General features: G+C 41.7%; 1 protein-coding gene across 3 annotated transcripts in view; it reads left to right on the top strand.

The window, feature by feature from the left end:
* Positions 1-9,623, top strand: part of zmat3 (zinc finger, matrin-type 3) — a 52,810-nt gene extending 43,187 nt beyond the window's left edge. For all 3 annotated transcript variants that reach the window (XM_078563842.1, XM_078563847.1, XM_078563846.1), the window contains one exon: positions 8,917-9,623. In XM_078563842.1, coding sequence (XP_078419968.1) covers positions 8,917-9,125 — 209 coding nt within the window. In that variant the 3' untranslated portion in view covers positions 9,126-9,623. The remainder of the gene's footprint in view (positions 1-8,916) is intronic.
* Positions 9,624-14,218: the final 4,595 nt, after the last annotated feature.

The raw sequence follows: 14,218 nt of genomic DNA, 5'->3' as shown, positions 1-14,218 counted from the left end.
ATAGAAATGTACAGCAGTAAGACAAATGTTTTTAGTACTGTTGGCCAGGACACCAAAAGAACTTCCATCCTTTTGTTCAAATAGTGACATGACATCTTTTACATCCACTTGAGAAGGTAGATGGGTGCTTAGTTTAATGTTTTGCCTGAAAGGCGGCATACCTCTGACAGTATTCCCTTAAACTGCACTGAAGTGTTAGCCTAGATTATGTGCTCAAATCTCTGGATTAAGATTTTAACCTTTTACTTTCTGACTTGGAGGCAAGAGTGCTACCATAGAGACATGGCAGACATCTAACACTTGCATTATTCAGTTCACAAGGCTGTACATTTTAATTTGGTATTGTCAGTGGCAGAATTATTAAAATTTTGTTTCTTTTTAAATGTTAATTGCAAATATGAAAATTGAATTACTACTTGAATCCCATTTTGTAGACTGGCTGTCTATATCACTGCTCTAGGAGTGGACAGAAAGTTCAGCGAGAAATAATGGATTGTAAAACACTCTGGCCAGGATTTTCTCCTCGGCGATTTGGGGGCGGGGCCCGCTCGCCGAGGGGAGAGTGACGCTGGATGGCGCCGGGAGGAACCTCCGACGTCATCCCACTCCATTTAAATCTTCAGGAAGGCGGGCGGACAGCAAAATCAGCTGTCCGCCCGCCGACCTGTCAATGGCCAATTAAGGCCATTGACAGGCTAATTAACCTTGTTAAAGACCCTGCCCATCCAAGCTTAAGGCTGGCGGGCAGTCCAGGAGCCCCAGCGGGCTCCAGATTATTAATGAAACTTCATCCACTAGTGGGATGAAGTTTCATGTCCGTTTTTTTAAAATTTAATAAACTTTATGTGTTTCTTATTAACATGTCCCATCTCGTTTGACATTGTCACATGAGGGGGACATGTTAATAATTTTAATATTTCTCTATTTTTTGACTTTTGTTACCTGTCAGTAAACTCCCTGAGACAGCACTTTGCCTCAGGGAGCAGTGCGCTTTTTCACGTGCATGCGTGAAAGAGTGCACTTTGACAAATGGGGACTCCCTCCACCCCCCGCACAGGAAGCGCATAGCGCTTCCTGTCGGGCAGGCCGCTGGGCGGGCCTTAATTGGCCCGCCCACTCAAAATGGCGCGGGCCCTGTTTTGGCGGCGGGGGTCGGCTGCCCGCCCGCCGCCAAGCCGGTGGGGCCCGCTCGCCTACCAAGGGCAAAATCCTGCCCTCTGTCTTCAAGATCTGAATTCTCCGGTTGGTGAGTGGGGGCTGGGCCTACTTGGTGACGCGTAAAATGATGCGCGGTGAATTCGGGCAGGCGTCCCGACGTCACCGCGTGTCATTTAGATTTTCAGCTTGGCGGGCGCGCAGCCGACTTGGCTGTCAAAGGCCTATTAAGGCCTGTTTAAAAACTAATTTAAACAATTAAATGAGCTGCCCATTCAACCTTAAGGTTGGTGGGCAGGCGAAGAGCCCAGACGGCCTTCGCATTTTTCATGGGACCTCATCCATGGGCGGGATGAGGTTTCATTAAGTGTTTAAAAATTTAAAAAAATCTTTGATATGTCTCAGCTCATGTGACACTGCCACATGAGGGGAAATGTTTTAAAAGTTTTCAAATCCTTTATTTAGAAATTTTAAACTTAAACAAATCTCCCTGAGGCACAGCACAGGGATTTCTGCGCTCTTTTGTGCACGTGCACGAAAGAGCGCACCCCCGACTCAGGGAATTCCCCCCCGCCCGCACAGGGAGCATTCAGCGCTTCTGGAAGAGCGTCACGCTGGGTGGGTCTTAATTGACCCGCCCACGTAAAATGGCGGCGCGCACCCGATTGGGGGCGCCAATCGGGTTCACGCTCGCTCCCGCCCACCCCTGCATAACCCCCCAACGACGGGGTGAAATTAGGGATCAGCAAAATTACATTTTAAAAATACGCTTCTTTTGAATCCCTCTTTTTTAACTTGTCCCATTTTCTCACCTTTTTTCTTGCTATCTTTCCAAAGTAATGGCTGATGTGATTGTGTGGTTCCATAGATACTGGCAACTGTAGGACCTCACACAAGTAGATATTTTTCATATTAACCTGGACAGTGGATGTCTGCAAGTTTTCTAACCATGGGGATGGGGAGCCCAATTTTGCTCTCATCTGATACCGACAAAGAAACCATTTCCATATGGTAAGGTGACTTGATAACAATCAAGAGCAGGAATTAAGGCTTTTTTTCCTACATTTCTCCCCTAATCTCCCAAGGCCAGGTCATACTAATAAATTCTAATGATCCACTGCTGCCCGAGGTAAGATTAGCTAATTCAGCATATGGCATTGATTGAATCTGGAACATTCCTATTTTATCTTCTTACTATTAAGGATAGTAGTCTTAAATAAACATTGACTAATTTGTGCCAGTTCTTATTAGGGAGAAGAATTTATTCTATGCTTCTGATAAAATTACACAAGATCTGATTATTTTACCAGAATTATAGGAATATATAAATGAAACAGGCCATGAGAACCAACAGGCCTGTGTTTATGCTCCACATGAGCCCCCCCCTCATCCCTCTGTATCTAACTCTGTTAGCACACCTTCTATTCCTTCCTCCTCCTTGTAATTATTTAGTTTCTCCTTCAAAATGTAATTTTTCTCATTGGTAGTTCTTATGGATTTTGTTCCTTTATTTTGTCATTGTAGTTACTTCAATTTAATATCATGGAGTGGCTTTATCTTATCCCATGAGTCAACCTATAATTAATATTGTAATCAGTTTGTGTCAAATTGCTGCATTGGAATAACTTGTGGACATATTGGCCCGGACCTTCCGAGCAGCAGCAATGATGATCAGATTTCCTTTGCCCTTGAAAATTCCCCTGACTTGAGTTCCGACCCTGGCTTTCACAGAAATGTGCAGTGCAGTGCCCCTCGGGGAACTCCCTCGGAGCAGATTCAGGGGAAGACTGGACAACCACCCACCAACCCCCACCCCGCCCCCCCCACCCCACAACCCCATCACCATCTTTTTGTGGCACTTAATGCTAAGTCCAGTCTTTGAATATTAGTGGATGGATGAGTGAGCACCTCAATGAGTGAATGGGGTAGATGGGTGAGTGGGTAGGGTAAGCGGGTGAGGTGGGTAGTGAGTGAGTAGTCGGATTGGGAGGGCGGTTGGGGTAGTTGGGTCGGGCCGGAGGGTTGTTGGGTGGCCGGGGGTTGATCGCGTGATGTGGTTGGGGGGGCGGGGTGGGGGAGGAGTCTGGTTGAGGGTAGGATCAGTCCGGAGGCGGGGAAGGGGTGATATTTGGGTCGGGGGGGCAGGGGAAAGGCAGTTGGAGGTAGGTAGTTGGGTCGGGGGGGTACTCAGTTGGGTAGTCGGGTGGTGGTTGGGGAGGATGATTGGGGGTCAGTTGTGGGGTCACCCAGGTGTTAGACTAAGTTTTAATCAATCTAAGTTTCCCCACGTAACTATTCGGGTGAGTTCTGTGGAACTGTCTGAGGTCTCCAATTCTAAATCCAAGTCAGAAACATTTGCGGTGGGTCCCAGGGAGCAGAGGAATTGCCCATCAGAAGTTCAAACTTCCCAGGCAATTCCCACATAGGTCCGCACTTCACGACTTCTACAGGTCCCAATGCACATCTTCAGTCGTACATCAGTCTCCGAATATCTGCAGACCAGAAGATTTGGCCCTCAGTCAGATTTAGACCATTGATGCCAGATGGTAAAAGTTTGTTAGGATATTTTTGAAGATCGTGGTCATTGATAAGAAAATTGAAAGCTCGTGCAAAGTAAATGTAATTTACAGTTGTTTGCAATTGACATGACGCTTGGAATTAGAACTTTATTGCAAGTTTGTAGAGTTATTTGTGACCTTATGCAAGGTGTTCGATCCCATGGAAAATGAGTACATATCTATGACATTTGAACTTTTCACATGAGCTACAGAGATTCAAAATATACTGTTATTTGTTTCAGTTAGAAACTTTTCTGTGCCAGTACGTCTCATTTACTTACGTAAATCTATTTAAATGATCAGGATACTGAAACGAACTGTAAGCTAATGCAATTTGGTGATGATAAAGTAGGGAGGCAATAGAAACAAAAGACTCAGCAAAAGATTTGCAAAAAGACATGGATTGGCTATGCAACTTGGCAGACTTGTGGAAAATTATATCAACATTAACTTTAAAGTTTTGTGTATTTGAAAAAAAAGGCAAACAGAAATACAACAAATAGATTTGAATTGTCACAAGGATAATGGACCGTAACTTCGGATTGCCCTCAGTACCCACTTACCTACGCCAAATTTATCTGTGCCTGAGTTGCCTAACCTTCTGGCTTAGGCTGGGTGAGATCCAGGCAGCGCAGCTCACTCCGTAGTCCAGCAGAGTTGAATTAAAGGAGGACATGCCCCTTTTTTTTTTTACAGCACTAGCTGCCATAAACCAGGTAAATTTAAAGGTCCGATTGAAATTGACAGGCCAGGGAGTAGTAAGTGCCTAAGGTAAGTGGATAGGACTTGGGGGGTATGGGGCCTCGGAGGTTGGGTGTGGATGGGGGGTGGGGGATGGGGAAAATCAGACATTCAGGGGGGTGGGGGGGGGGGGCCTGGATATTGGGTGGGTGGGGGTCAGGGTGGGGAGTCAGGTCAGGGGGGTTTGGGTTGGGCCTGTTGGATGGGGGTTGGGTCGAGCAGGGTGGGGGTTGGGTCGAGCAGGAGGGGGTCGGGTCAGGGGGTGGGAGTTGCTTCGGGGGGGTGGGGGGGGGTGCGCGATGAAGAATCCCTTGCGGGTGGGGGGAGTCCTATGGGGGAGGGTCGGGGGTGGGGAATGTTGTGGGAGTTGGGGGGGGAGTCCCCTGGGGGGGGTCAGGGGTGTTGGGGGAGTCCTGTGGAGGTATTGGTCTGGGTCTTTACAATAGTTACCCAGAAATTAGAAGAGGTTCTATTGGTGTAACCCTGTTGGGACTATCTGAAGTTTGCGTTTTAAATCGCATTTTCAGATGGTTCACAGTGCAGGACAATTGCAGAGCAAGTTTGCATTTCTAGGCAATTGCCGTGCAAATGCTTACCTGTGGAGGTCCGAGAGGTGTCATGACGCAGCAGATGATGTGTGCCAGGCAGATCAAATTCACAAGGGAAATTTGGTCACGCTATCACAACAGTTTTGCAATTTGTGTTTATTACAAGATGCATGCACTGAATTCAGAAGTTACAAGTCCACCAAGACCTTTAGAGATTTTATAAATTTGAATTAAAATACTTATTAAGAAAATAAAATGTCAAGCCCATACATAAGACTACAATTACTACTATAATAACTCCTAAAATTCCTAATTAACCTGACCCCCAGTTACACCCCCTTTAAGGCAAATGTCCAAAATAGATTTTAAAACAAATTCAGCAAGTTAACACAATACCCTGGACAGTGGAATTCCAAATAGCTTTTCTCCAGCTTCAGTTTCGTAAGACAGCAGACTTCTATATAAATGCTGGAGGCTTCATTAAGGCTATTTCACACACTCCTGTTAGATTTTACATGGCCTTCTCCTGACACATAGCCTTTCATTCTCCTTTATATATGTTTATCTCCTTTTAATATGTAAATTCTATTGTTCCGTATGTCTTTGAAACTGAATCGCCCTCACAGTATAAAAACTTTCATGTTGTCACTACATAGTGTCAGTAACCTTTGGGAAAAATAAACAGATTCCTTAGCCTTGCTTATCTGACTAGTTGTGAACAGACTGAGATCCCTTTGGAATCCAAATCTCCCTTCATTTATCTAAAAATGCAAATTCCCTTCACACCTTACATGCTAAGCCAGCATCCTTGTTTACTCATTGGCATGTCAAGCACCTAGCTTATTTTGATGATTTAAACTTGCAGTCTACTTTACTCCACATGTAATTAAATCACACACAGACAGACCCAACTATACTTACCCCCATAAACCTACTTTACAATAAACCAGGAAAATATTATGAAAATTATTATAATTTCATGGCAGAGGATTCCCCAGCACATATTTGGGGTATCCTCCCCCCACCCAATCTGCTGCTGGGGAGCTCAGAAGTTACAGCCCATAGGAGAGAATTTTCCCCCCGTCCGGCGGGGGTGGGCGCGGGCAGGCGCGAACCCGATCGGGTCCACAACGCCATTTTACGTGGGTGGGCCAGTTAAGGCCGGCCCAGCGTGACATGTGCCCGGAAACACTGTGCGGGCGGGGGTTCCCTGAGTCGGGAGTGCACTCTTTCACGCATGTGCACAAAAGAGTGCAGAAATCACTCTGAGGTGCCTCAGGGAGATAAGTTTTAAGGTTTAAAAATTTAAAAAAAACAAAACAATTTAAGACATGTTCCCTCATGTGACAGTGTCACATGAGCTGGGACATGTCAATGAACTTTGATGAGAACATTTATTTAATTTATAAACCCTTCTTGAAACCTCATCCCGCCTGTGGCTCTTTGTCTGCGAAGGCCGCCTGGGCTCTTTGTCTGCCTACCAACCTTATGGTTGGACGGGCAGCTTTCTCAGTAGCCTTAATTAGTTAATTAATGGCCTTAACATGCCTTTGACAGTTTGCCAGGCGCGTAGGTGAGTTGGCTGCGCGCCCGCCGAACTGAAAATCTAAATGACGCGCAGTGATGTCAGGATGCACGCCCGACGTCACCCCACGTCATTTTACGTCTTGGCGAGCAGGCCCCGCCCCTGCTCGCTGAGCTGAAAATTCTCCTCATAGATTCAAGTTTGGGAATAATAGCAGACATGTCACAAAGGCCCAACTTGAACATATATTGTATTCAATTTTGGTTACTGCATCATATCAGTACATAAATAAACTTGTAATAAGGAATGTGGTAACAAATAACAAGTTTGAATATAACTGTAAAGGGAAAAAGAACAGATTAAAGAATCTCAAGCCGTATAATTCTAGAAGGAAGGTTGATGGAGGGACCTTATCACATTATGTATTACCAAGTATTTGCAGCGCAGAGAAAGGCCATTTGATCCAACAGGTCCTTGATGGTGTGTATATTCCACACAAACATCCTCCCATTCCTCTTCATTTAACCCCATCAACATATCCTCCTGTTCCTTTCTCCATTATGTGCTTATCTAACTCCCCCGTGAATGTATTTATGCTATTCGCCTCAACTACTCCTTGAGTTCCACATTCTAACCACTCTCTGGATTAGGATTATGAGTGTAAGATACTAAATTGTATGGATATGGTAAACAACAACAAACAGGGTAACAGAAGTAAAAACATTGGGTACTAGAGGAATGAACTCTGATCATTTCTGTTTTCTCATTTCTGTATTCTTAAATTGGATCTGTAAGAAAGCTTTGATTGTTCTTCCTGCTTTCAGTATGTACCTTATCAATTGGAGGAGCATATATTAGGGCATTTCTGCAACTTCAAGTGTTTACAGTTCTGTTTTGTAATGGTAAACTACCAGTATCATAATGTAATCCAAGATGCACAAAGAGTTATATTTTGAAAAACACCATTAATTTTCCCCGTAAGTCAAAGGTCTCATCCACATTTTGATCTGGATGCTGAATACATATAATTCCTGAATTCCACAAATGATTAGGTGCATTTTTTTTGATTGCCATTTTTGGGAGCTGAGAGGGCCATTCAATAATGTTTTATATTATAGAATTGTACTGATACATGTGGTTTTATAGGGACCGCTGTAGATAAATTGTTACTATAAACATAAGATTCATAAACCAATGGACAATAACACAACAATTCTTTTGACTAAATTATGAAATCATGAAATAGAAAGCAGCTATTTGTTATTATGATTTTCGTAGAGACCGATAACTTGTTGAAAAGAGAAGAGGGTGAGAAAAGCTGACCTCAACAGGAGCAGCAAGTCATAGAAAGAATTTGTACCCAGCTGGCAGAAATATGCAAGATAATTTCAAGAGAATGGAGGGATTACTATAAAGAGACAAAGCTCAGTACCTATTTCTGAAAGACAGAGAGAGACGGAAACAAAATATTTATGGCTGAATTTTCACTTTGGGGGCAAGAAACAGGACTTGAGTCTGTTTCTGAATCCCGAACTTGCTCCTAGCTGTCATGTGTTTCGATTTTGACTAGGGCGCTCCTTAATTGGCATGAAGACAGGTTACCTGGCCAATTAAGGGTGTTGGGCAGGCAGGTTCTCGAAGAGGGGAGGGTCTGGGGAAGTGGCCAGGCAATCAGATGCCTTTCAGCTTCAGAGGAGCACCCAGCTGCAATGAGTGGTAAGTAACTGAGAGGGCACTTCAACAGGAAGGTGACCTGCCAACCACTTTTTAAAAAATGTAAATAAAAGGAGAAAGAGAGCATCGAGACCAACAGTGTGGGGGCAGGGATGGAAATTCCTTTGTAGGGCAGCCTTTGACTACACCCCACCAGCCAGGCAGCAAGGCCCTGTAGGCCTACCTGGCATCCTGGCCTGCTGCTACTTGCCGACCTCTAGGCAGTTAAACTCTCCCCTTTTGCATTGGGAAACTGGAGGACAACTGGAAAATCCCAGTCCCTGCCTTAACTTACCTTAAACAAGGCTCTTAAAGAGTCTAATTAGCTGTTTGCTCACCAGGAATGGAGTTGAGATACTGGCATGCCAGGTGGTCCTGGTATTTTCGGACCCTGCCCGTCTCTGTTCCTGACCTGATAGGGTCTAAAAGTCCTACTCTTGGAACCTGATAATCTGATGATAAATTAAAGAGGAAATCAGAAAGTTTCAGCAGAACAACGTTGTAGTGAAACTGTGGCAAAGAAACACCCAGTACGTTTTGTATGAGAGACCTTTTTTCCTTCAGTACATCTTACAAGAATAAATAATTATTTGGATGACATAAACATCAGAGAATACAATTATCTTGTCTCTTTAAATGATTCAAGATCAATTTATGTTAGCTTATCATTATATAGGTCCTTACTTTAATCCACGTTCCCGTCAGCGGATTCCACGCGACCTAGCAATGTGTGTAACACCAAGTGGACAGTTCTACTGTTCAATGTGCAATATTGGTGCCAGTGAGGAACAAGAATTTCGTCTTCACCTTGAAAGCAAACTGCATAAGAGCAAGGTGTCAGAGCAGCGGTACCGCAATGAGATGGAAAATCTTGGCTATGCATGAAGCCTCGGAAATAAGTGCATCTTGAAACTACAGGAGAATGGTTATAATTGTTAATGATACATTCACAATTTCTGTATAGAAAGTTTAAAGACTTAAAGAAAAAAAATCATAGAATCCATTGTTTTTTAAAATTGTACAGAAGTTAATCGTTTAATGTCAAAATGTACTTTGTATTCTCTTAATATTTTAATTTAATGTTTAATTTAATGTTACTTTGTGTATAGAAAATTTCAGTTTGTTGCTAAAATTTGTCCCTTAAAGGGATGTTTGTGTAACTGGTCACATGTTGCTTTAGCAGATGATTTGGAAGCATTTAATTGGTTTAATATTTGTTTTTCTCACAATATTTTCTAACAAAATGTTCAACTTTTGTGGAATTTTAATGTAATTCTAATTAGTCTCTTTAATATTCAACTTTTTTTGATTCACAGTCTATAATGGTCATCTGAAGTTGATCCAAAAGGTGATATACTAATAAATGTTCAACTCTGAATCATTCATTTATTGTTGAATGATCTTTGTATAGAGAGTTTCACCATCAGGCTCCCTATAGAAAAAATAATCAGATACAAAAAGTACAATAATTTGTTAATACTGTTTGTTCTGCCTCCTGAGATTTTTGTTTAAAAAATATGTAAATGACACCATTGTTGAAGAGTTGATCAGCTTGATGATGTGATGTTGCTAAATTAACAAAATTGAAGCATCCCTGGGCTTATGTTTACAATTATACATATATATTAATTAAATATATATATATATATATATATATTGGGCTCAGTATTTAGCCACTAATGGCATCATCAGCATGCATGCACTGTTTCACAGTCAACAACAGAAAAATTAAAGGATGTTAATGTTGTTCTTGTGAATCTTGAAACTTGATTTTTTTTTTAAAAAAAGGATCCTAGTGGTGATATCCTCCTTTTAAAGACTGGTTTCACTGTACCAACTCTTATGAAAATAATCCACTAAAGTGTAATTTTAAAAAATAGTAAAGATCAAAATTATGGAAAAGTTATATATGCTATCCTTTTGCAAGCTGGTCAGTTCAAATTTCAGCATTTGATGGATAAAATCCTTTCCAACCCGAGACTGACTGAGTTTGTGTGTCAGAGCTCGGAGTGAGCAGAGGTAAGTTTGTGATTTACAAAATGGAAAATAAACCTAGTATAGCCAAGATAACTAACAATGAGTTAAAGGCTGCATTTGCGTAGGATATGCTGCACATTTTTCTATTTTAGTGGTGGAAAATAGTTATTTTCATGAACTCCATGCTACTTATTTTATATTCTGTGACCCCTATATCCCTTGTCAGTGGCTGCCAAGTACATTTAAAAACAATTGCCATAGGACCTTTTAATAAATGCTAGCCTTTATGAATGAATGCTCTTTATCAAATTATAATTTATCTTTTATAATATTTTCACAGATAAAATTGTGCTGAATTTTTCTATCATTGTTATATTTTTCTCTGCACTGGATTTAACGTGAAAGATGTTTCAATGTCTACATTTTAAAGGATAATCAAATTGAGCCTTTTAGGCTTACGTAAAAGATGTTGATACTAAAAAAGTGCATTTATAAATTTATGGTTCAAACTATGTCCACTGCATGATTGTATTTATTTGAAATCTTAATAGGCTAAAATTTCCATTTCAAATATGGATTCACTTCAGGTCTTTGAGTATTCTGTCTCATTTAACAATTTCAGTTCAACAGTAGTTGCAAAATTTCACATAGAATGGATATAAAATAAATTTAATAGCCACTGGCTTTTTGATTTATCAAATATGTATATTTCACGATTTTTTTTTCATAATTTATTACCATGTTAAATCGCAGAAATAAGAGACAACTCACCAAGGATGAATACAAACAGAAGATGCTGGAAATACTCAGATCAGGCAGCAGCTGTGGACAAAGAAACAGAATTAACATTTAAGATCAATGACCTTTCATCAAAACTGGAAAAAGTTAAAGATTTAACACCCTGACTCACTCCTCAATCACACGCAACAGCCCTTTCCCCTTCCCAATGGCATCTTTCCATGCAAGCGCAGGAGATGCAATATCTGCACTTTTACATCCTCCCAAGTGTTCAAATATTCTGTCCAGGTAAGACAGCAAATTACTTGTACTTTCAATTTACTATATTGCATTCATTGCGCACAATGCCATCTCCTTGGCATGAGCAAGAACAAACCCAGACTGGGTGATCACTTAGCAGAACACTTCTGTTCAGTCCACAAGCGTGACCCTGAGCTTCCAGTCACCTGGCATTTTAATTCTCTGCCCCTGGCCTCCTACACTGTTCCAATGAGGCTTAACAAAGTTTGAGGAATAGTACCTCATTTTTCAGTTAAACACTTCACAGCCTTCCAGACTTAGTACTGAGTTCAACAATTTCATAATATAACCCCAACACCCAATTACTCTGCTATTTCCCATTTACACCTCTAGACATATATTTTTTCTTTCTTGTTCTATTAGCATTTTCTTTTGTCTCGCATCATCATCCCTTTTGTTATTTAATCTCTCCAGCCTTCTACTGTATCAGAGACCTTACCTCTTCTCCCCACACCTCCACATTGCCTCTGTACTTGCTTTAAAACCTGTTAGATCTTTAACATTTTCCAGTTCTAATGAAAGGTCATTGACCTGAAACTTAAATTCTGTTGCTCTCTCTCTACACATAATACCTGATTCACTGAGTGTTTACAGGATTTCCTGTTTTTATTTCAGATTTCCAGCATTTGCAGTATTTTGCTTTTGTAAGAATGAATTGTCTGAACGTACTTTTGAATTTCTTTTATTTCACAGATATGCTTCTATGAAATTTAAATTTATGGAATAAAATAATTTCTTGATTTTTTAATAGTTTTTATTTGTGGCTGTGTTTTGTACTAATGTCAAAATAATCTGTTTAACAACAAAACTGAAAGGTAGTTGTGAGTGGTCATTAATCATTTTTCCTTAAATTAATGCTTAAGAGCTTCCTTCTCTAAGAGAAGAAGCAAAAATCCATAATCTATATCCATTCTTACACTTCTGTATTCAACCCAGGCTAACTATATTCCATAGACATTACATCCTCTCCTTAATCCCATCTGCAGAGGAATAATCACATCTGATGGAGTATTTGATCAATTTGATCAAAAATTATCCCTACAGCCTCCAATGCTAATACCATTTTCAGCCTGTATTCAGTTCCTTTTTAAAGAAATTATTGGCACAGCCTCAACGAATTTTGCTTGAAGTCTGTTTCACATATCTATTCCTTGGGGAAAGGGAGAAATCTGATAATCTTAAGGCAATTTTATGTTCACCTACTTATATCCTCAAATTCTGCACTCAATCCAAGATAAATAAGATTGTGTTTACATCATGTTACTCTTGACATTTTGAAGACCATGACCATATCATTCTTCCATTTATGGTGATAAGTTTAGTTCCATGAGCTTTTCCTCATAACTTATAGAGTCTTAAATCTCAGAAGCATCAAATTCACTCCACTGGAATTGTTGTCTGGACCTGCCTAGTCCAAATGTGGTATCCTGAGGTTCCAGCAGCTGGTTGGACTGCATGACAACAGGAGAGCACTCCTTCTTAGGTTTCTGGTGCATGGTGGGGGCGCCTGTGTTGGAACTGGCTGATGGCACTATATGCCAAGATAAATGCCACCAGGCTTCTATAGCTCTGCAAACAATAAGCAATCAGCTGAAAGATGAGCCCTGTTCTACCCTTATTTAAAGGACCAGGCATGCATCGTGGAGGTGAAATAATTTTTAAAAACTTATGCATTTGTAAAGTGGGAGCACTCTGGAGTGTTTTTGGAGGTGTTGTGGTAAATTCCTGGATTTGCCACAGCATTTCTGCATTCTCAGGGAGAACAGAGGATTAGGTGAATTATCCACACAAGGACTACAAAAGGTATTGGGCACCAATGGCAGTGCCTCTGGGTCTGCAGCACAGCAGAGAGATGGAGCAAAGACTGGAGAGAGCAAACTCTGGGCATGCTCTCTGCCATCTGCACATGCTCTCTGCCACCTTGGAGCTGGACTCCTCCATGCTCCTGGACAGTGACAGGAGAGTGTCTGGCAGGCCATCCAATGCACCCAACACTTAGGTGTGCAGGTTCATTAGCAGTCTTCTGTATGTTGTCCCATTGAGGTCCTCATCTGAGTCCTTTGCAGCAGGACTTTTCTGCAAACTAACCCCCCATTGAGCTCATAATCCCTTCCCCTCACCTCACTTGATCTGGCTGCAGCCCGCTCTTGCCATGACGACACACCATGTGCTGATCCCAACCAGCTAGTAGCAGCTAGTGTATGCTTTTCTGAGCTGATGACTTCAATTGTCTGATTAAATGATAGGGCTTCTTCAACACTGCTCTGTTATTGCTCTCTCCCTACGTGGGCTGCTGTAAAATACTGCAGATGCTGGAAATCTGAAAAAAAAACACACAATGCTGGAAAAGCTTAGCAGGTCAGAGGTCTACAGCACAGAAAAAGGCACTTCGGCCCATCGAGTCTGCGCCAGTCAAATAAGTACCTAGCTATTCATAAGAACTAGGAGCAGTTGTAGGCAATTCAGCCCCTCGAACCTACCCCGCCATTCAATACGATCATGGCTGATCTCATGTCGGCCTCAACTCCCAATTTTCCATCCTCTCCCCAGAACCTTTCAACCCATTACGAATTAAAAATCTGTCTATCCCATTTCCCAGCACTAGGCCCATAACCTTGTATGCCATGGCATCACAAGTGCACATCCATATACTACTTAAAAGTTTTGAGGGTTTCTGCCTCTACCACCCTTTCAGGCAGTGAGTTCCAGATTTCCATCTGGGTGAAAAAATTCTTCCTCACATCTCTAAACCTCCTGCCCCTTACCTTAAATCTATGCCCCCTGGTTATTGATCCCTCCACCAAGGGGAAAAGTTCCTTCTTGTCTACCCTATCTATGCCCCTCATAATTTTATACACCTCAATCATGTCCCCCCTCAATCTCCTCTGCTCCAAGGAAAATAACCCCAGTGTATCCAATCTCTCCTCCTAACTAAAACTCTCCAGTCCAGGCAACATCCTGGT

Source organism: Cetorhinus maximus, chromosome 19 (assembly GCF_964194155.1).
Source record: "Cetorhinus maximus chromosome 19, sCetMax3.hap1.1, whole genome shotgun sequence".
In the NCBI taxonomy this organism is placed as follows: domain Eukaryota; kingdom Metazoa; phylum Chordata; class Chondrichthyes; order Lamniformes; family Cetorhinidae; genus Cetorhinus; species Cetorhinus maximus.
The sequence above is the reverse complement of the archived record's forward strand: the minus strand, read 5'-3'. Positions and strand labels throughout refer to the sequence as shown.